The sequence below is a fragment of the Fringilla coelebs genome (genome assembly GCF_963513975.1).
Source record: "Fringilla coelebs genome assembly, chromosome: 17".
NCBI classification, from domain to species: domain Eukaryota; kingdom Metazoa; phylum Chordata; class Aves; order Passeriformes; family Fringillidae; genus Fringilla; species Fringilla coelebs.
This window is the reverse complement of record NC_140043.1, coordinates 2685226-2707556: the sequence shown is the minus strand read 5'-3', so window position 1 is coordinate 2707556 and position 22331 is coordinate 2685226. Positions and strand designations below refer to the sequence as shown.

The 22331-nt window shown below is 63.0% G+C and overlaps 3 protein-coding genes across 3 annotated transcripts; 2 read left to right on the top strand and 1 right to left on the bottom strand.

The window, feature by feature from the left end:
* The first annotated feature begins 4074 nt into the window (after positions 1-4074).
* SEC14L2 (SEC14 like lipid binding 2) lies at positions 4075-9056 on the top strand. The gene is made up of 12 exons (XM_084217464.1): positions 4075-4153; positions 6192-6267; positions 6349-6392; positions 6544-6603; positions 6703-6891; positions 7553-7648; positions 7786-7846; positions 7922-8005; positions 8128-8234; positions 8311-8450; positions 8534-8703; positions 8789-9056. The coding sequence occupies exons 1-12, from the start codon at positions 4100-4102 to the stop codon at positions 8917-8919; spliced, it is 1212 nt and encodes a 403-aa protein (XP_084073590.1). The 5' UTR covers positions 4075-4099; the 3' UTR covers positions 8920-9056.
* A 621-nt stretch (positions 9057-9677) lies between these two features.
* Positions 9678-11737, top strand: MTFP1 (mitochondrial fission process 1). The gene is made up of 4 exons (XM_084217469.1): positions 9678-9772; positions 10781-10908; positions 10980-11203; positions 11569-11737. Exons 1-4 carry the CDS (start codon positions 9721-9723, stop codon positions 11642-11644), a joined length of 480 nt encoding a protein of 159 aa, XP_084073595.1. The 5' UTR covers positions 9678-9720; the 3' UTR covers positions 11645-11737.
* A 5464-nt stretch (positions 11738-17201) lies between these two features.
* On the bottom strand, positions 17202-21241 carry GAL3ST1 (galactose-3-O-sulfotransferase 1; the record flags this gene model as incomplete). Its single annotated transcript, XM_084217466.1, has 3 exons — positions 21053-21241; positions 19567-19700; positions 17202-18351 (listed from the first exon to the last, which is right to left on the bottom strand). The coding sequence occupies exons 2-3, from the start codon at positions 19689-19691 to the stop codon at positions 17202-17204; spliced, it is 1275 nt and encodes a 424-aa protein (XP_084073592.1). The 5' UTR covers positions 19692-19700; positions 21053-21241.
* Between the last annotated feature and the right edge of the window lie 1090 nt (positions 21242-22331).

Here is a 22331-nt window from a genome sequence, read left to right as displayed (position 1 = left end):
GGCTGCGCGCCCCGCGCCCCGCAGCGCCCCCTGCCGCCGGGGAGGACTCGCCGCGCCACCCGCCGCCCGCAGGGGGAGCCCGAGAGCTCGGAGCGGGACGGGGATGGGGACAGGGACAAAGATGGGGACAAGGACAGGGATCGGGACAAGGACAGGGACAGGGATGGGAACCGGGACAGGGACAGGGATAGGAACCGGGACAGGGATCGGGACAAGGATAGGGACAGGGATGGGAACCGGGACAGGGATCGGGACAAGGACAGGGACAGGGATGGGAACCGGGACAGGGACAGGGATAGGAACCGGGACAGGGATCGGGACAAGGATAGGGACAGGGATGGGAACCGGGACAGGGATCGGGACAAGGACAGGGATGGGGATGGGAACCAGGACAGGGACTGGGATGGGGACAGGGACAGCGATGGGAACCGGGACAGGGATCGGGACAGGGACAGGGATGGGAACCGGGACAGGGACTGGGATGGGGACAGGGACAGGGATGGGGACAAGGACAGGGACAGAGATTGGGACAGGGACAGGGATAGGGACAAGGACAGGGACAGAGATTGGAACAAGGACAGGGATGGGAACTGGGACAGGGACTGGGATGGGGACAGGGATGGGAACCGGGACAGGGACTGGGATGGGGACAGGGACAAAGATTGGAACAAGGACAGGGATCGGGACAAGGACAGGGACAGGGATGGGGATAGGAACTGGGACAGGAATTGGGACAAGAACAGGGACAGGGATTGGGATGGGGACCAAGACAGGGATTGGTATGGGGACCGGGATCGGGATGGGAATCGAAACAGGGATCGGGACAAGGACAGGGACAGGGATGGGAACCAGGACAGGGACTGGGATGGGGATGGGAACTGGGACAGGAACTGGGACAAGGACAGGTACAGGGATTGGGATGGGGACCGGGATCGGGATGGGAATTGAGACAGGGATCGGGACAAGGACAGGGACAGGGACAAGGACAGGGACTGGGATCAGGATGGGAACCAGGACAGGGATCAGGACAAGGACAGGGACAGAGATTGGGACAAGGACAGGGATTGGGACAGCGATAAGGACAGGGACCAGGATTGGGATCGGACCGGGACAGGGATCGGGACAAGGACAGGGACAGTGATCAGGACAAGGACAGGGACCAGGATCGGGATGGGACTGGGACAGGGATTGGGACAAGGCCTGGGATAAGGACAGGGATCGGGATGGGAATCGGGACCCAGATAGGGGCTGGGGGGATGGAGATGGGGATGGGGATGGGGATGCAGACCAGGATGAGAACAGAGAGCAGGAGAGGTACAGTGACAGAGGGCAGGGACCATGTCCAAGCTGGACACTTGGACAGAGCAGGGACAAAGAAGGTGATGGGGACAGAGACCAGGATGGGAACCAGGAAGAGGACAGGGAGAGGAGAGGGACAGGGACAGGGATTTGGGACCATGATGGAGATCTAAACACAGACAAGGGCTGAGACTGGGATGAGAACCAGCACTGGGACAGGGATGGGGCAGGGACAAGGACAAGGATGAGTCCAGGATGGGAACAGAAGCAGGAACCAGGTGGAAAACAGGAACAAGGAGAGGCACTGGAAGAACAACAGGAAGTGGAACCAGCACGGGGACAAAGGCCAGGACCAGGACTGGGATGGTAACAGGGAAAGGGACCAGGAGGAGGATGGGAATCAGGAGAGAAACAGGGGCAGGGACTGGGAGCAGGAGCAAGACAGCGACAAGCACTGGGACTGGAATGGGAACAGGCAGCAACAGCAGGACAGGAACAGGGATAGACTCAGGCACCAGGACACCAACTGTCACCAGGAGAGGGACAGGGACAGGAACAGGCATGGGGACACAGATATCCACATCCCCGTGTGTGGATACAGGGACAGATGGGGACACAGGGACACGTCTGCTCTGAAGAAACAGGGACATGGGCACCCACAGCCATGGCACATGCAGGGACACGGGCACCCCTGGGTGACAGGGACACACACCAACACCCGAGTACCCAAAACACAACTGCCCCCCGCACTGGACACCCCTCAACACCCCCAGCCTGGGGGGTGCCCGGCAGCCTCCAGTGCCACATCCTGATCCCCAGGTGCCCCATCCTGACCCCTGGGTGTCACATCCTGGCCCCGCTCCGGCCACGTGTGCCCAGCACATGTGCCTCCGGGGGATTTGCAGGCTGGATTAGCTGTGGCATGGGCCCAGGCTGACCTGCATTTGGCAGGGGCCACACCGGGAACGGGACTCGGGGCTGTGAGACCCGGTTCCCGTGGCTGCAGGGTGCCATGGGATGGGTCTGGGTGTGTCCCTGTGTCCCTATCCACGTTTGAAGCGTGGGGGTGTAATCACAGGGTGGGCACATCCCTCCTCCCACGGCCCAGCCAGAGCCGGTTTAACCACACGGTGAAACGTCCCGATTGCAGCGGGTCTGGCCGTGCCATAAACAACAGCCGGGAGCACGGCCGGCTCAGGAACCAGCCTGGAGTGTGGGGACTCTGTGGGGACTCTGTGGGTTTGGGGGAGAACACCAAAATGGGCTTGGGCCTGGCTGCTGCCAGAGCTGCCCCACGGAGGGGACACGTAAAGGGTGTGAATGGCTCTGTGGAGCATCCGTAGGTTTGTGGGATATGGACAGCTTCCTGGGCATCTGCAGCTCCAGGGGACACTTATGGGTCCACAGAACACACATGGCTGCATGGGATATCTATGGGTCCCAGTTCCAAGGGACACACACGACTCCATGGCACATAAATGGCTCCTTGGGACACGCACAGAGGGGACACAGATGGCTCTGTGGGACACCCACAGCCCCCAGGGACATGTATGGTTTCATGGGATGTTTCCATGGGTTATCCATGGACACGTATAACTTCACAGTGCACCCATGGGACACCCACAGCTTCATGGGACAAATAGGGTTCCATAGGACATGCAGAGCTCTCTGGGACAACCACGCGTCCATGGGGGACACAGGGCTCTGTGGGACATCCATGGGACACACACAGCCCCATGGGCATCCTGCTCCTGATCCCCATCTTCCAATCACTGCACCTGAGCCCTCAATCTGTCTCTGCCCCCTGTCTCTGGCACCCTGCCCCAGTCCCTGCCCCCTCACCTTGTCCCTGCCCCACTCTAGATCCCTGTTCCCACCTCCCATCCCGGTCACTGCCCTCTTCGCTGTCCCCTCCCCCTGACACCTGGCCCATATCACCATCTCCCACCCCACAGCCACATCTCCCTCCATACCCCAATGTCCTCCCACATCCCCTCCACCCCACTGTGTCCCCCAAACTCTCATAGGGCCCTCACCCTTCTGTACATTCCACAACCCCCAGAGCCCCCTATACTCATCTCTCCCTTGGCCCCCCAAATCCCTGTTTCCCATGCCCCCCAAGGCCCCTGTGCCCCCATTCCCCCTGTTCCCCACATTCCCCATGCACTCCTACCCCATATGTCCCCTACAATCCCCAAGTCCCTCTATGCCCCCATGCCTCCAGTAGCTCCATACTCCCCATACCCCCTAAGCCTCCTCATGGCCCCATATCCTCAATAAGCCCCAAACCCTCCCAAGTCCTCCATATCACTTATAGCCCCCTCACCCCCCTATAGTCTCCAAGTCCCCCTTGGGCCTCCTCATGCCCTCATACCCCTATAGCCCTCCACTTCCCATGTGCTCTCCATGCCCCCATACCCCTCCGTGCCCCCATAACCCCCCAAGTTTCCCATACCCCTCCATGCCCCCATACCCCTCCAAGCCACCATACCCCTCCATGCCCCCATAACCCCCAAGTTTCCCATACCCCCCACATCACTTACAGCCCCCACACCCCCCAGTGTCCCCAAGCCCCTCTGTGCCCCCATATCCCCCCTGCCTCCATCACCCCCCGCACCCCCCATCCCCGACCCCGGGGCGGCGGCGGGCGCTGACCGGGCGGGCAGGGGTCGGGCAGGGTCCAAGGCCACGGGGGTGGGCGGGGGGCCGGGCCGGGCCGGGCGGGCCGGGAGGCGGTCCCGGGGAGGTGCTCGGAGCCTCCCCGGCCGCCGGGGCCGGGCAGAGCCGCCCGCAGCGCACCATGAGCGGCCGCGTCGGGGACCTGAGCCCGCAGCAGGCGGAGGTGCTGGCCCAGGTGAGCTGGGACGGAGCGACCGGGGAGCTGCGGGGGGCCCGGGGCCCGGGCCGGGCTGTCCTCCCCGATGTGCGCCCGCATCCGCCGCGGGACCGGCATCACCCCCCACCCCGCACCCCAAACCCACCGGCAGCACTTCTGCTTCCGGCCCGGGGGGCTCCGCAGCCCCCCACAGCACCCCAAACCCAGCGGCATCACCCCCGCTCCCGGCCCCGGGGGGCTCCCACCGCCCCGTCCAGCCCCCACACCCCCGACTCTAAGCGGCATCACCCCCGCTCCGGCCTCCGGAGGGCTCCGCACCCCAAACCTATCGGCTTCACCCCGATTCCTGGCCCCGGGGACGTCCCATCGCCCTCAGACTCTACCCCGCCCCCCAAATCCGGCCCCAGGAGGCTCCCGCTGCCTCCATCCCTCATCCCGGACCCCAGACACGCGGGCCGAGCCCCAGTGTGGCGCTGCCCACCAGGGCCGGACCCTCTTGGGTGGGTCCTGGGGGTCCCACTGGCTGGACCATCCCGCTGGTGGGCCCCCATCCCTCTCCCATTCTCCCCGGGACTCGGGAACCTCCCGCCTCACGGCGGGGCCCTTGGGACGGCGCCCTTCTGCCACCTCCATCCCGCCCTGGGCCCCGGTCCCACGGCTGAGCCCCCGTGCTGCTGCCCCCCAGGGAAGGACCATCCCGGCTGTCCCACCAGACTGGGCTCCACCGTGCCCCGTTTTCTTCTTCCACCCCTCCCATGGGACCGGAAAACTTCTGCCCTCAGCGCCGGGATTGCAGGCCCGGGGACACCCAGAGCCGGTGTCTGTCACCCACCGCGGCCGCCTCTGCCAGCCGCTCGTGTTTGGGTGCCGGCCCTTATCGGGGTTCAGCGCACCGGGAGGGCACCCCCGTGCCTTTATCTTATCGCTGCCTTTCAGCCCCAGCCAAATTCCACCGGCGGGCGATGACCCCGCCGGGTGCCAGCACGGGGGGCAGGGGCAGGCGTGGGGCACCGTGCCCAAACCGTGCCCGGTGCCAGCCGTGCCCTGGGCGGGTGACGGAGGCGAGTGGCCGAACCCGTTCGTCCACCACTACCACCGGCTTTGTCGCAGGGTGAAGGAGCTAATCCCGGGTTTAATTACCCCTAAATTCAGCGGGAGATAAGCTAATCAGGCTCATTAAGGGGAGGGCCTCGGCTGGTACCGAGATTTGAGCCGTAGCCTGCTTGCGGTGAGCGGGGCCGCATGGACAGGAGGCCCTGGGTCCCCCAAACCTCCCAATGCTGCCCCCCAACATCCTCCTGCCTGTGCTGGGGTGCTGTGACCCCCTGGGGGTCACAAACAGCACAGGGGGACACAGTGACCAGCTCCATCCCAAAGGTTGCCACTGGTGCGGCCTGGTCTGCTTGGTCCCACTCTGAGGGGACCCCAAATCCCCAATCCTCTGCCTCAACACCCTCCTGCTTGTGTCACGGGGCTGTGACCCACTGGAGTGTCACTGAGACGGGGACATGTGGTGATCTGCTGGTGACTGGCTTCATCCCAGGGATGCCATTGGCAGGGCCTGGTCTGCCTGGTGCCTGCAGGGCCCCTTCTGAGGGGCCCCAGCTTTCCCAGCCCCCCAGTCCTGCACCCTGGCACCCTCCTGCGTGTGCCAGGGGGGCTGTGGCCCACTGGGGTGTCACTGGAGCAGGGGTGCACACAGTGACAGCTTCCATCCATCCCAAAGGACACCCTGGAGGGGACTGCTTCACCTGTGAGACACCCTGGGAGGAGCAGGGTGGTGACAGCCCACACACTGTATGCAAGGGCTTGGGGACAGCTTGTGCTGGGGGACACCCAGAGCACGGCAGCCGGCCTGGGGACAGTCCCCTGCCAGGTGATCACTGATCCTGGCTGCACGTGGGGCAGGGAGGGGGCACGGGGTCGCCCTTCTCCCCTGGCAATGTCCCAGTCCTTGTTGGCATGTTTTTGGGGGCACGAGGAAGGACAAACCTCCAGCCTTGAGGTTTTTGGGGAGGCTCAGGGACCCCTTCACCATCTCTCCTTGTCCCCGCAGTTCCGGGAGAAGCTGCAGGACGTGCTGCCCTCCCTGCCCTCCCAGGACGACTATTTCCTCCTGAAATGGCTCCGAGGTAACCCCGAAGTGGGGGCAGCGCTGGTGGGGGGAGCCCCCGTGGGGCTGGCGGGGGGCTGAGCTCTCTGCTCTCTTGCAGCGCGCTCCTTCGACCTGCCCAAGGCAGAGGCCATGCTCCGCAAGGTGAGAGGGGCACCCTGCTTTTGGGGGCACCCAGCTGTGCTGGGACATACCTGGTGTGGGACCCCACGCCCTGGGCCACCACCCCCAGCAAGGGGGACAGGGGTTCACCCTGTCCCAAATCTCACCCTGGCCCGCTCTGCCCCGACTGCAGCACGTCGAGCTCCGCAAGCACATGGACGCCGACAACATCATTGCCTGGGAGCCACCTGAGGTGAGTGTCCCTGGCCTGCCAAGGGTGGCCCTGGAGGGGACATCCCCCTGGGTCCCCCAGGGTGTGTGTGAGGCGCCCTGAGTCCCCGTGCTCCCACAGGTGATTCGGAAGTACATGTCCGGCGGGCTGTGCGGCTACGACCGCGAGGGCAGCCCGGTGCGGTACGAGATCATCGGGCCGCTGGACGGCAAGGGGCTGCTCTTCTCCGCCTCCAAGCAGGACCTGATCAAGAACAAGTTCCGGGACTGTGAACTGCTCCGGCTAGAGTGTGAACAGCAGAGTGAAAAGGTGGGAACCTGCCCGCACTCTGCTGGCCCCAACGGGCCTGTTGGACCATGTCCCTGCCAGCTCCCTGTGTCCACATCCGGCCTGCCCCTACCAGTCATCATTTTCCCCAGCCCTACAGGTCCCTGTCCTGTCCTGTCCACTTCCCTCTGTCCGTGTCCCTGTCAGCCCGTGTCCTGTCCATCCCCACCACTCAAGGTCCTCCCAGCCCCATATGTCCATCTCTGGTCCATTCCTAGGAGACATGTCCTTGACAGCCCTGTATATCTTAGAGGTCCATGTCCTTTCTATACCCATATGTCCATCTCTGGTTCATCTCTCCCAGCAACGTCCTCACTCACCAGCCCTACAGGTCCAGTTCACCTCCCTCAGCCTCACAAGTCCTTGTCCTGTCCACCCCACCATGGACCATGTCCCTGCCAACCCCATACGTCCATCTCTGGTTCACACTCCCACCCCACAACTCCACATCCTGCCCTTCCCCACCAGTCCATGTTCCCGCTGTCCCTCAGCCCGTGTCCTTGTCCCAGCTCCCATGGTGTCCCTTCTCCCTACACCAACACTTAGGAGGAGGCTCTGGCTGGTGTGACCAGCCTGTTGGGGCCACCCCATCCCTGGACCTCCCCGTGGGTCCTGCCTGATCCCCCCCATCCTCCTGTCCCAGCTGGGCAAGAAGATTGAGATGGTGATGATGGTGTACGACTGTGAGGGCCTGGGACTGAAGCACCTCTGGAAGCCAGCTGTGGACACGTATGGGGAGGTGAGGGCTCCTGCCCACCCCCCTTCCCACTGGATGATGCAGGAGCAGGTCCCTGCAGTGCCCTGCACTCCCCAGTGTTCTGGGTGGGGTCCTGGTGGGTGCACAGCATGGGTGACCTGAGCTCCCCCATCCTGCAGATCCTGTCCATGTTCGAGGAGAATTACCCTGAGTCTCTCAAGCGCCTCTTTATTGTGAAAGGTGAGTTTGCCCCCAGGGTCCTGCTCCCTTTATCCGGGTGCTGACACCCCCCTAACGCCCCCCCTCTGCCCCCAGCCCCCAAGATCTTCCCCGTGGCCTACAACCTGGTCAAGCACTTCCTGAGCGAGGACACACGCAAGAAGGTCGTGGTGCTGGGATGTGAGTCCTGACCCTCCCCAGGGTGTCCCAAATGGGGGTGACATGTTCCCCCTCTGCTGTCACCTCGCCCAGGGGGGATACTCCAACTTGCAGCCCCCCAAACCCGCTGTCCTCCCCCCCAGCCAACTGGAAGGAGGTCCTGCAGAAGTACATCGACCCCGCGCAGATCCCGGTGGAGTACGGGGGGACGCTTACGGACCCTGACGGGGACCCCAGGTGCTCCAGCAAGGTAGGAGGAGCTCCCGCGGGGTCCTTTAGGGGTGCTGGGCAGTTCCTCCACCCTCACATCCTCCACCCCCCTCCAGATAAACTACGGGGGGGACGTGCCGCAGCATTACTACGTGCGGGACCAGCTGGCACAGAAGTACGAGCACTCGGTCGTGGTCAACCGGGGCTCGTCCCACCAGGTCGAGTACGAGATCCTCTTCCCCGGCTGCGTCCTCAGGTGAGGGCGGCTCCGCGCCGCGGGGAGCGGGTGACGGCCGCCGTGTCCGCAGCCCGCCGCAGCACCGCCCCTGTGCCCTGCAGGTGGCAGTTCCGCTCCGAGGGCGCCGACATCGGCTTCGGCGTGTACCTGAAGACCAAGGTCGGGGAGCGGCAGCGGGCGGGCGACATGACCGAGGTGCTCCCCAACCAGCGCTACAACGCACACATGGTGCCCGAGGACGGCTCCCTGACCTGCTCCACGCCCGGCATTTGTGAGTGCCGAGCCCTCCCCGGGGCGCTGCGGGACCCCCGCGTCCCTGACCCCACCGTGTCCCTGACACCCCTGTCCCCCCGCAGACGTTCTGCGCTTCGACAACACCTACAGCTTCCTCCACTCCAAGAAGGTGAGCTACAGCGTGGAGGTGCTGCTGCCCGACACCGCCTCGGCCCAGCAGATCCAGGGGGAGTCCCCCAACCACAGCCCCTGAGCCCCCCGGGCTGCACCGCGCCCCCAGGACGGCCCCGCGGGAAGATGGAGCCGGGGCTGAGCCCCGGGGCTGCCGGACTGAGGCGGGACCGGACGGGGCCGGGCGGCCGCAGCCCCCCCAAACTCTGTGCCTTATGTGGGTGCTGCACGCACCGCTGCTGCTGCTGCCGGGGCTGGGGAGTAAAGGGATGGACTGAGCGGGGTCTGCTCCGGTTTGTGGCTGCCCCTGCTGCCCGCCTCCACCCTGCAGCCAGCCCAGCTGCCCCCAGCCCCCCAACTGCCCCCTCAGTCTCGCACCTGCTCCCCCAGCCCCCTAACTGTGCCTCAGACCCACAATTACCCACCCAGCCCCAGAACCGCCCCTAGTACCACAACCACACCAGCTGCCCCCGGCCACGTAACTGCCCCCAGCCCCACAACTCCCTCAAATCCTGTCACTGTCCCCCAGCCCCACAGTTGCCCCTCCAGACCCATAACTGACCCCCAGCCCCACAATTGCCCCTCTAGACCGGTAGCTGCCCCACAGCCCCACAATTGCCCCTCTAGACCCATAACTGCCCCCACAGCCCCACAATTGCCCCTCCAGACCCATAACTACCCCCCAGCCCCGCCCCCGTCGCTGACGCAAGGCCGGGGATCACGTGCGCGACCAGGCCCCGCCCCCGCCGCCATCCCGCGGTCCCCAGGGGCGGAGCATATACTGCACACATGGGGCGGGGCTATGCAAATCGAGCTCGAATGGGCGTGGTTTCGTGACGTGCCATCGGGGGCGGGGCATGCGGCGGGAGCGGTGGCGCGCGCCATGGGGCCGGAGGAGCCCGACCTGTACCGGGACACGTGGGTCCGATACCTGGGTGAGCACCGGGAACCGGGCACCGGGCACTGACACTGAGCGCTGACACCGGGCACCGGGCGCTGACATTGAGCACTGACACCGGGAAGCGGGGACCGGCGCCGGGCACTGACATTGAGCGCTGACACCGACATTGAGTACAGAGCGCTGACACCGGGTACCGGCTACGGGAGCGCCGGGAACCAGGCACTGACACCGGGTACAGGCACAGGGACCTGGGCATTGACATTGGGCACTAACATCAAATACCACCCCCGGGACCTGGGCACTGACATCAGGTACCGGCTGCGCAAACGGGGCAGTGATACCGGGCACCAGCCCCTGTCACAGGGTACCGACACCGGGGACTGGGCACTGACTCACTGGACGCTGGTACCGGGTACCAACGTCAGGCACCACATGAGGAACCAGGCACTGACAGCCGGCCCTGCTTTAGGAACATGACACCAGACACCGTGTCAGGTACTGGGCACCACACACTGGGCACTGCACACTGGGCACTGCATGTGGTACCGGGCACTGACACCCAGCACTGGTACCACAGAGCGCACTGGCTCCGTGGTACTGGGCACCAGCACCAAGCACTGCACACGGCACTGGGCAGTGATACAGGGTTCTGGTACCCGATATGAGCACCACACAGCAGGCCATGGCACTGCACTGGCCTGGCACAGCGCACAGGGTAGCAGCACCAGGTACCTGTCACTGTCACCAGCACTGACACTGGCTAGTGGCATCATCCACCAGCACCGTGCACGAACACCGGATACCAGGACCAGTTACTGGCTCCTGCCGGGCACTGGGCACAGACACAGCCCACAGTGGCCCTGGGCAGTCACAGACACCAGCCCTGGCAGTGGCCACCCCCAGCCCAGCTGTCCTGGTGGCAGTGGGTCCAAGGAAACCCGGGCACCGCCAACGCCCCCAGTGCAAATCCATCTGGTGACATTGGGACACCCTACATGGGTGACTTGGGGACAGCCGGTCCCTGACCCTACCATCCCCTCAGGTTATGCCAACGAGGTGGGCGAGTCCTTCCGCCCACTGGTGCCAGTGCCGGTGGTGTGGGCCAGCTACGGCGTGGCCACCGCCTACGTGACCGCCGACGCCATCGACAAGGGTCGGAAAGCCGCAGCCGTGAGTGCCACCCCCCCTCACCCCCCAGCCTCTCCATCCCTGCCCTTCCACCGACCCCTGTGTCCCCCCAGGCCCACGCGCAGGACCCCACACGCGTGGGGGTGGCCGTGGTGGACACCTTCGTGTGGCAGAGCCTGGCCTCGGTGGCCATCCCCGGCTTCACCATCAACCGGCTCTGCGCCGCCTCGCTGGCCCTGCTGGGGGCCCTGACCCGCTGGCCCCTGCCCGTGCGCCGCTGGACCACCACTGCCCTGGGGCTGGCTGCCATCCCCCTCATCATCACCCCCATCGACAGGTAACGGGGACACCGCTGGGGCGGGGGACAGGCGGCTGCCACCGCCCCGTCCCCACAGCCCGGAGGGATGGAGCTCATTTGTCTCCTTGGAGACCAGTCTCAGTATGGCCTTGGGGCGGGGAGCAGAGGGTGCTGACGGGATGTCTCCACTCCAAAGGGGCTTTGCTGGGGTCCAGCCAGGACATGTCCCTGCCAGGACAGGGATTATCCAGAGCTGAGCCGGGATTAGCACAGTGAGGCTGTGCTAAACCTGTTTTTGGCGGCACTGGTGTCTCAGGGGCTATTAAGGACAGCCCCACCCATCCCACATCACATCCACCGCCCCAGCGACCCCCGGGCCCCACTGACACCCTCTCCTGCCGCAGGACTGTGGATTTCCTGATGGATTCCAGCCTCCGCAAGCTTTACGGGACACCAGGAGAGCCCCCGACATCCCACTGAGCACCACCCTGCACACTCTGGAGAAACTGAGGCATGCTGCTGTGACCCACCTACTGTGACCCCTCACTCTGGTGACCCCCAGAGTGGCCACCCAGCCCCACGCTGGTCCTAATAAACCATTTCAAACAGGACGCCTGATGGGTGATGCTGAGGTGCCACCAAGGCCAGGCCGTGTCCTCTCCTGGGGGATTCATGGGTCTGGGCAAGTCCCAATCTCTCAGGGGTCTCCACCTGCCCAGAGCAGCCCTGCCGTCCCGACCCTGGAACTTTGTCCACCTCCACAGCCTCATGGGACATCCTGGGGACTGTCCCCAGGGAGCTGCCACCATGTCCATAGTCTCCAAGGACATGAAATCCACCCAGCCAGGAGCTGCCATCTCCAGCACCGCAGGCTGGGACAGTGCCACAACACCTGAGGATGTGGCTGGCCAGTGTAGGGGCACATCTCCATACCTTAGTGGCATCCACACACTACCAACCAGGAGAAGCTTTAGAGAAAGCAAAACCATATTTATTGGGGAGAAAGATGCTCTGGTCCTATCTGGCCCTGTTTCTCTGTCTCCCTGAGGAGCAGGGCCCCCACCACGCTCTGCAGCTCAACCTGGAAGGGACACCTCTGCCTTGGTGGCTGCTGTCCCCTCTGGGCTTTGCCCAGGCGCCAGGTGGTCAGGGCCAGCCCCAGCAGCCCCCCCAGCACGGCGCCCACCAGCAGAGCACTGCCCACCAGGGCCAGCAGGAACCTCTTCACCATCTGGCACAGTGCTGGGAATGGCAAAAACACACCTGGGGGTTAGAGGGGGGTTCAGCACAAGGGCTGGGGGTTTTGGCGACATGGGAGAGTGTTGGGGTGTCCCTCACCTTCGTACCATGGCAGCTTCTGCTTCTTCACCAGCACTGGTCCAACAGTTTCCCGGTGGAGTGTCCCCTCTCCTGGGAATGCTGTGGGAGGATATGTCCAGTGCAGTCCAGCCCAGGTCCAGGAGCCCTCCCAAGGCCCTAAAACAACCTGGGGCCACCCTGTCCCACCCTCGGTACCTGACGTGTCTCCATGGAGGGTGTCAGCAGCAGGACAACCAGTGTCACAGCAGTGGCATGGGGTGCTCTGGACAGGGTCCTCTGCGTTGTGCCAGCTGGGAGAAGAGAGGACAGAACTGGGGGAGGTGGCACTAGGGGTCCCCAGACTCCACCACAAGACCCTCATGGTGCCACCCCAGAGGAGATGTCTCCAAGCACCTCCACAACACCTCTGCAGTGTGGGGGAGCTGGGATCTGTGGTGATGCCATTGAATAAGAGGTAACATCCAGACCACAGTGGGGTGACTTGGTCTTCCCAGAGGTGGGTTCTGCCCCCAGCACACCCATGGGGTGCTCATGTCCCCAGACACCCAGTGTACCTGGCTGTGGTGTGGCTGTAGAAGCAGAACCTGGTGGCACGTCCTTGTCCCCATGCCATCAGCAGGCAGTGCACGTAGACCTGCTGAGACAACACGTCCTTCCTCAGGGACCCTGCTCTCCTTCCACACGACCTTGTGGAGCTGAGGCCACCCCAGCAGGAGCACTATGTTTCAGGATGGAGGATGTTTTGGGACACCCAGCTCATCCCCCTCCCTAGGACTTCCATCCCACCTGCAAGGGCATCATCCCCACCTCACCTGCTCTTCCTCAGGCTCACCCTCCAGCGTGGGGGCCAGGATGGAGAGCTGGAGGACAGAACCCCCTCTGGGGTGCTGGACAGACACATTCCCCAGCTTCTCCCCATGCAGGCACCTGTGGCAGGAGAGTGACACAGGACATTCCAGGGCTTCCACCAGGAGGTCCTGCAGGACTCCAGGGTGGCTGGAGAAGGAGCCCCTACTTCCTGCCCCACCAGCACTGACCCGTGGCTGTTCACCACCATGAAGACCCTCCTGGAGTGTCCTGGCTGCTCTGTGGTGGTCCAGTAGCACTGATCCACATGGATCTTCATAGAGATGCTGGGACTGAAGTGGACACTGGCTTCGAGGTGGATCATAGAGCCAGGGCTGAACACTGGCAGCTTCTCTGGTGTGGCACTGGAGTCCTCTGAGAAGTGTGGGTTCAGTGTGACACCCTCAAACTGGTCACACCAGAAATGAGGGCACCAGACACATCCCAGACCACCATCCCTACAGCTTCCCCCTTTCAGAACCCACCCCCCATCCTGGCTCTGTCCCCCAGGCCAGCTTTCCCTGCTCTCCAGAGCTTCCTGGACTCCCCATGGAGCTGAGAGGGACCGTGTCACCCATCAGGGCAGAGCTGACCCCCAAACCCCATTGTAGTATCAGGCACAGGACTGGGAACATCTCAAAGCCCTACAACCTCCACAAGGAGGAGGAGAGTTCCTGCAGGGACAGCCACCTTTCCTGGTGGTCCAAGTCCTGGGGCCAGCCAGGAGAAGGCACTGACTGCTGCTGGTTGAGCCCTGGGTCTTGTCTGGGCCCATCCCATGGTCTCACCCCTCCGTGTTTCCCTGCAGCACCCCCAGAGCACTCACCATCCAGGAGCCTCAAGGTGAAGTTCATGATGGGCTCCTCAGAGTGGGGGTGAGCAGGAGCCCTCCCTGTCCCCATGCCTGGGGACATCACTGGAGCTGTCACCGTGTGACCAGGGGGCTCTGAGGCAACTCGAGCCATGGTGATCCCTGCAAGTGAAGGGCTGAGCCAGCAGTAGCATGTCCCAGACACAGCAAGGACATCCAGGTCCTCAGGTGTCCCCAGGACTTGTTGGGGACAGCTGGCAGCAGCACAAAGGCAGGGAGAGCACCCAGGAGCACATCAGGGGCTCCCCTGTCCTCAGCCCCACCCCAGCAGGAGCTCACCTGCACTACAGGAATACACCAGGAGCATCCCCAGCACTGTGACTCTGCCCAGGGCTGGGGACAGACCAAGAGCTGCTCATGTGGTGGGACACCACTGTCAGCAGCCACAGAGCCCACCAGTGCCTGTGATCCCCCTCAACCCAACCTGGACCCACCAGCCCTGCTGGGACCTCAGGGGAGCTCCTGACAGCCCCTTGCCCCAACCCTCAGAGCTTGGGATCACTTTAGGAAGGCTCCTCTACCCCAGGCCAGCCCCCAGGTGATCATCAGGAACCAGCACTGTGCAAAGCAAAGGGTACCCACCTTCCCCAGGACAACCAGTGGAGGAATGAAGGGGGATCCCAGCCCCACTCACCTGCCACCTCCAGCACAGCCCCACACACCAGCACCAACAAGCACAGCTCCATCTCTGGTGAGCAGCATCCCCACCCCACCAGCTGGGGGTCTTTAAGGACTTGGGGCCGGGTGTCAATGGGTCACAGCTGGCACTGATGGGGATGGGGGCTTTGCTTGGTCTCTGCAGCCCCACACCTGGGGCTGGTCCCACCTTCCCAGTCCCACCACAAGAGCCTGTGCCCGTCGTCCAGTCCCCATTCCATCCCACAGGCCCAGTGCCACCACTCAGACTGGTCCTGTGGGTGGTCCTGAGCATGATCCCGTACCCACCAGTTAGTCCTGGTCCCATATGCACCCATCAGTCCTGTTCCCAGGTGTGATGCTGGGCCTCCCATGCCATTGCTGTAGTCCTGGTCCTCAGCAAGGTGCAGATCCCACCACAAGGTCCCATTCCCACCAGTCAGTCCTGGTCCTGTGCACAGTGATGCTCCCACCATGTCCTTTTACTCCTGCACATGGTCCCGATCCAAGCAGTTTGCCCTGATCCCAGTTCACCCTGGTCCCATCACTCAGCCTTGGTCCCTTGGATGTCCTGGTCCCACCTCAAGGTTCTTAAGTCCACCCCAGTTTTGACCCCACCATTGTCAGGATCCCATGGCTGATCCTGGTCCCACCAGAGAGTCCCAGTCCCCAGCACCCCTCCTTGTCCCATCATAGCTCTGCTTCCAGCTCTGCTGGTGAGGAACACCACCTGGGAGCAGCAGCTTGGTCACAGCCAGAACAGAGACCTGGTGAAGTGCTCGTGTCCCTGGGTCCTGCCTGTCTCAGGTGTCCCCACCACAGCCCCAACACTGCACCACAGGTCTCCTCTGAGTGGGCTGACCTCGTAGTCTGGCTGCAGAGGGAGTGTGGAGAAGGTCCAGCGCAAGCCCCATGGCCAAGCCTGAAGTGAGGTGCCCCACCAGCAGCAGAGCTGGCACATGGTGGCACCAGTGGTTTGTGTCACCAGTGTCCCATGGCTCTGCTTTCCCTGTGAAGCCAGCAGACCTTCCTGGGGGCACCTGCACACCAGGGGGGTGTCCCCCAGCACCCAGCAGGGACACTGGGGACAGACCCAGGCACCCCACTCTCACTGAGGGTCTCATTCCTCAGCCCTGCCTGGGGGACATGGGGTTCCCCACCCCCAGGACTGATGGGGACAGTGGTGCCAGGACCTTGGGGAGCTCCCAGAAGGAGCAGGGACTGGCTGAGCATCCTGCTGTGTCTGTGAGAACATCCTCACCTCATCCATCCCATCCTGGACAAGGAGGAGATGGCTGGACCCCTATATCCAAAACTACCAAATATACAATTATATTACAAAAGTAAATTGTTTTTTTATTTCTGGTCTTTACAGAAGGAGCTGAACACAGGTGGGGGGACAAGGGTGTCCCTTTGCTGGGGGGTGGCTCAGCCACAGGTGCCACCTCTGCACCCAGCCAGGGCTACTCTCAGTGGGACGTGGCGTCACCGGTGTCATCCAGCCCAGCTGGGACGCACGAGGTTTGTCCCCAAGGCAGGGTGGGGACTGGGGATGGCCCCTGCCCTCAGCATCCCCACCGTGCCCTGGATGGCATCACGGGGACAGTCCCACTGCACACGCTCCCATCTCCTCCCCACACCAGTTGTCACCAGACCCTGTTGGCCTTTTGGGATGTCCCCCGTGGGGACCAGGGCCACGGGCTCCTCTAACTGGGATGATGGGGGGCAGTGAGGGTGTGCCCTTTGCCACGGGAACCTGTTGATAAAAGCCGGGGCTTTTGGGATGGGTTTTCCAATCTCCAAATGGCTCCGGGTGCCTCTAGGTCACAGCCTGGCTGTTGGTGGGCTGAGAACATGCTGCACTCATCACACCCAAGGGCTGAGGCAGTGCAGCAGGTTCTGACATTCCCACACCCCAAAACCAGGGCTCAGTGGGGTGATTTGAGGAGCTCGTGGAGGGCTGGGCTCCCTGTGGGCATCTCTGCCCACCCCGGGCAAGGGAGACCCTCTACCACTGCTGTCCCAGCACATCCCTGCCTACACCCAGCAACCTGGTGATGGATGTCCTGCTCCCACTGTGACGAGGCCACATCCTTCATCAATCCCTCCTCCAGCTTTTCTGTGGGGAAGGAAGGAGTGGATCCTGCAGGAAAACGTTACCCCTGGGTCCCCAGTCCTTGACCCCACTGACAGAGGCAGAGTCTCCACTCTCCTGCCCTGGGGCTCAGCAGGAAGGTGATGGAGGGCCCCCCCAAAAGTTCCTGGGCTCCAGAGCCTCCCGCCAGTTCCAAACCAAGAGAACCATGAGTAACAAAAACAAAAGCACCTGGTTCTTCCCCAGGGAAGCAGGGCACCTGCCAGCCCCTACCACTTGAGGAAGTCCCGCACATAGCTCCACAGCTTGGTGATCCAGAGGTTGGCCCCCAGGTCAGTCAGGTATTGGATTTCGGGCGTCAGCATCTTGCGGCACAGCTTCTGGTGCTTCTTGCTGATCTTCTTCTTCAAGTTGTACCCCAGGATGGTCTTCTCCCCCAGGGGCTGCCAGGGCTGCATGGAGGACTCCTGGATGGCGCTGGCATCCACGGCGTGTCCCCCGTCGATGCAGATGCTGGTCATCTTCTTGTTCTCCCTCTGCAGCTCGGCCACATCCCTGGCCATCCTCTCCCTCCCGTAGGCCTCCACCTTGCGCCAAAAGGTGGCATTGAAGTAGCGGTAGAGCTTGGCATCGATGAGGTTCCAGGCGGTCGCCTGCTCGTACAGCTCAGGGGTCAACCGGGACACAGTGGAGCCCTTGCGGGCGTTGAGCTTGAAGTAGAGGACGTCCTCCAGCTGCCAACACAGCAGGTCCTTGAGCAGCACCAGCGACTCATCAAAGTACTCAAGCAACATGACGAGGTGGAAGCGGCGGTCGATCTCCTGGATGTGCTCCTCCACCAGCGGGCTGTTGGCGTCCATGCTGCTGTCGTAGCCAAAGTCGAAGAACAGGAGGTTTTGGAGGTAGTGAGCGTTGAACCCGTTGGGGTCGTAGTAGTGCTGGGGGTCCCGAAGGAACTCGTCCAGCTTATCCTCCCCCGTGATCTTCCAGGTGAGGGGGATGACAGGCCCGAAGTAGTGGAAGGAGGACTCGAAGAGGTACGCGGGGTCCCGCAGCACCGTCACGAAGGTGGCGTCGGGCGGCAGGAGCTTGCGCACCTCCTCGTAGTGGAAGCGCATGTGGTTGCAGATGATGTTGAAGCACACCCCGGGCCGGTAGTGCTGCACCTGGCTGCGCTCGAAGAAGGACGGGTAGTAGAAGTCGTTGCGGCCGTTGGGGAAGGCGAATTTCAGGCGGTGCTTCTCCCCGAAGCGGAAGAGGATGTTGAGGATGGTGCTGCTGGCGGTCTTGTGGGTCTTCATGAACATGACGTTGAGCTTGGGCCGGCAGCTCCACCCCGAGGCGCTGCCCGTGCCGTTGGACGGGGACGGAGCCTGGGCCGGGGACAGCGGGGAGGAGCAGGAGAAGGGGACGGGGATCCTGGGTGAGAGAAGAGGTGGAGCACTGTGGTGAGTGGCACTGGCACTTAGGAGGCTTAGGGATATTCTGTGCTGGGGGAGCTGGATCCGGGGATGGGTTCTAGACCTAGGAATAGGTGTTGGACCTTGGGAATATATGCTGAACCTGGGAACGGGTGCTGGACCTGGGAAATGGGTTTTGGAAATGGAAATAGTTGCTGGAAATGGAAATAGAGCAGGGGGTCTCCATGGGCATGGCCATGGTGGTCCTGGAGGAGGTGATGCCAAAAAGTGCATTAAGGGGAGCTCTCCATGGCCACAACTCCATGGAGAGGAGCGGATAACATTTTAGTGGTGTATAAGAACTCTCAGTCCCTCGTAGGATCCATGGAGGAGGCCAGGGACCTCTCAATCCCTTATAGGAGTCATTAACTCCTCCATGGAGGAGGTCTGGGAGCTCTCAACCCTTTACGGGAGTCACAAACCCCTCAAGGGATCTGTGGAGGTCTGGCACCCCTCAACACCTTTTGGGTTTTAAGAAAAAACCAGCTCCCAGCAAAGAGGGAAATAATTCCAGAGCCTCGCCCCACAGATGAGTTCATGGGCCCTGGAGGAACACATGAGGACACAAGGGACTTTTATCTGAGCTGCCTGAGGCAGTGAGCAGAGCCCACAGACTGACTTTGGACACCTGTAATGAACTTGCCAAACTGATCCCTGATGAAGATCCCCACCCAAGAGCGCCAGGTTTGTGAGGCACGTGGACTTTGTTAACAAGCTTGGAGATTAATTTGATGACAGGCGGCACGGCTGGGAGCTGAGTGCTGTGGAACTCCAGCAGTGAAAGAACCCGAGACTTGAGTCCTCTCCTCTCCTCTCCTCTCCTCTCCTCTCCTCTCCTCTCCTCTCCTCTCCTCTCCTCTCCTCTCCTCTCCTCTCCTCTCCTCTCCTCTCCTCTCCTCTCCTCTCCTCTCCTCTCCTCTCCTCTCCTCTCCTCTCCCTTCCCTCCCCTTTCCACCCAGGAGCACTGAGTGTCCCTCGGTGTCCCCAGCCCTGCCGAGAGTTGGGGACTGCTGTGGGGCAGGGTGCAGCCTCCAGCAGGAAGGGGACATCTTGGTGTGAAGCCACCAGGGCCTGGAAAGCCCCAGAGCACTCTCCATGTCCCCCACCTCCAGCTGGGGGCCACTGGTGTGGAGCAGGAGCTGCAGGGGGGGCACGTGGGGGACCCCAGACTCACTCAGTGACGCTGACTTGCAGCGGGGGGACGGCGTAGGAGTAGAGCAGCAACATGAAGCTGGTCAGGAGGGTCCCCAGGACCAGCCCCTTGCACATGGACCTCCAGGGCTTCCCATGCCACAGCATCCTGGTCACCTGCAGCCAGAGAGAAAAGATGTTGGTGCCAGGGACACGGGGACTGGGGAGTGTGTGGCTCCAACGAGGCACGTGGACCTGTCATGGGCATGGCAATTCCCAGGCACGCATCCCACTGGTGCCTGGAGTGATCCACAGCAGATCTGTGGCCCAGGCCCAGCGGCTCTGCCCGCCCAGCCAACCTTTGCCCGCCCTGGGAAAACCGAGTGACTCCCAGGGCGGGAGAGGCTGCAGGGCTGGGACTGGGGGAAAGGGGAGCCATGGACAACCCACGGGTAGAGTGGGCAACTGAGGGACAGAGTGGCCATTTGCCCCTGGGACACCACCAGCATCAGCAGGCGCTCCCTGAGGGTGCTGGGATCCATTTTCCCAGGAAAACCTGCAGGCCGGAGCAGGAGCTGCAGCAGCTCGGGATGGTTTGGGTGCTGCAATGCCCTCCCAGTGCAGCCTCTCCGGCCCTGCCAGCACCACTGGGGAGCTCGGGGGGCCCTCTGGCTGTGACAGCTCGGGCTGGCACAGGTGGGGGCGAGGGACACAGAACTGGGGACAGAGGGGTGCAGGCAGGATGGCATCCCCAAACACACAAAACACACAAAACACACACACGCACACAGAGGGCACACATGGACACCCCCGTACCCTCGTGTCCTCGTGTGTGCACCAGGACACACAGCCCTCAATGCGTGTTCATACACACACAGATGCACACACAAAATGTGCACACACATCAGCCGTGTTCACACACACGCGTGTGTACACACAGGCACACACACGTGTGCACACAGACACACACTCACAGAGCCCCTGTGCCCGCTGCCCCCTCCCCAGCGCCCCCCCCGTGGCCCCCATCCCTGTCCCCTCCCTCCTGCCGGGACACGGGGGTCACCCTCACTGTGACACCGCATTGCAGCACGGCCGTCCCCTGCGGCAGGACGCGGGGACACGGGGACACGGGGACGCGCCACCCGTGACCGCAGCCCTCCACAGCAGAGCTCCGCGCCCGGGAGCCCCCCCGAGCTGGGACTGAGGCCCCCCAGCCCTGCACCCCCATTTAGCGGCGGGAGCAGCATCACCTGCCTGCCCCAGCTCCCGCTGCTCCCGCTGCTCCACATCCTCCGGAGCCCCCGGGCCAAGGCTGTCTGTGCTCCCACTGCATAACACCCCCAAAAATACCCCCTCGGCCCCCCACCCCCGCCTCGCATCACCCCCTCATCGCCTCAGAGCTCCCGCGGATATCCCGGCGGGATGCAATCCCGCTGCCATGAGCCGTGGATCACAGCCCGGCACATCCCAGCCCCCAGCCCCCGAGGCAGAGCCCCCCGTGCCCGGCTCACCCCCAGCACCGCCGTTACCGCCGCCCGGCGATCCCGGGGTGCCGCCGCTGCCGCCGCTCCCCCGCTCCGGCCCCCCCGGGTCGGATCGCCTCGTGCTGCCGAGATTTCCAGCTCGATGAATAATGAATGGAAAATGCAACCGGAGCCCCGGGCTGCGGCCGGGCGCTGGGCACAGCGCCGCGGACAGGGGGGGAGCTGCGAGAGGGGCACCTGGGGCACCCGAAAAGCTCATCCAAGTCCCCCCCCACTTCCCCTGGAGTCGGGACCGCTGGATCAGGCAGGGCTGGTGCATCCAGCCTCTTCCCGAGTGGTTTTCATGTGCGGGTGGGGGTGCACGGTGTCGCCACGGGGGCGGCAGGTGGCTCTGACTGTATCCCAAAGCCACCGTGTGGGTGAGAATGCCAGGAGCTCCAGGAGCAGCTGGAGTTCGGTCTTACACGGTGGCTGTGATTCCATCACAGTCACCGCCTGGCACCACCTGGAAAAGCCACTGGCCCTTTGAGAGGGCTGGGGAGACACCCACTTTTGTGGGTGCTGCCAAGAGGGAGCGAAGCTGGCACCAACTCCACGGGAGATAGTGAAATGGCACCATAAACCCCTCTGATGAGTGCTGATGGATCCCAGTGAGTCCAGATGGGTCCCAAGGGATCCTGATAGATCCCTATGGGACCCCACCAGGCCCCCAGGACCACGCAGCACCTAATTCCAGAGCTCTGGGATGCCAAGGGGATGCCTCGCTCCACCCTGCCTGCCTCCCAGGGGTGGTTCTGGCAAACACTTCCCAGCCAAATATTCTATTGACTTTGCCTTCAGCCAGCAGCTTAATTATTAATAGCTCGTTAGGAGAAAGTGGTGGACTGGGTGTTCTCCTGGGGCTCCCACAGGTGGGGTGTGTCCGTGGCGCCAGCTGGCTGAGATGCCCAGCTGGAGAACACGGCCACCATTGCCTCAAGAGGTACTCCCAGGCCAGGCCATGCCACCCAGCTCTGCAGCCCCCTCTCCGTGTCCCAGCAGCTCCCCATCTCCCTGGGGGCACCCCAGAGTCTGGTTTTGGGTTTCCCTACAGCATCAATTTTTTTAGGGCCAAGCCCCTGCCATACACAAGGTGCATTCACCTGCTCGCTCCTGATCCCGCAAATCCATGGACACACTGTTTTCCACAGGCCCCATCCCACACAGGCATGCTGCTTCCTACCCTCCTGTCCCCTCTGTGCCCCACGGGTACACAATTCCCTTCATCATCCTGCCCCATAGAGCTGCTTCCTGAGCATCCCAACACCCTCCAGGCACCCCAACA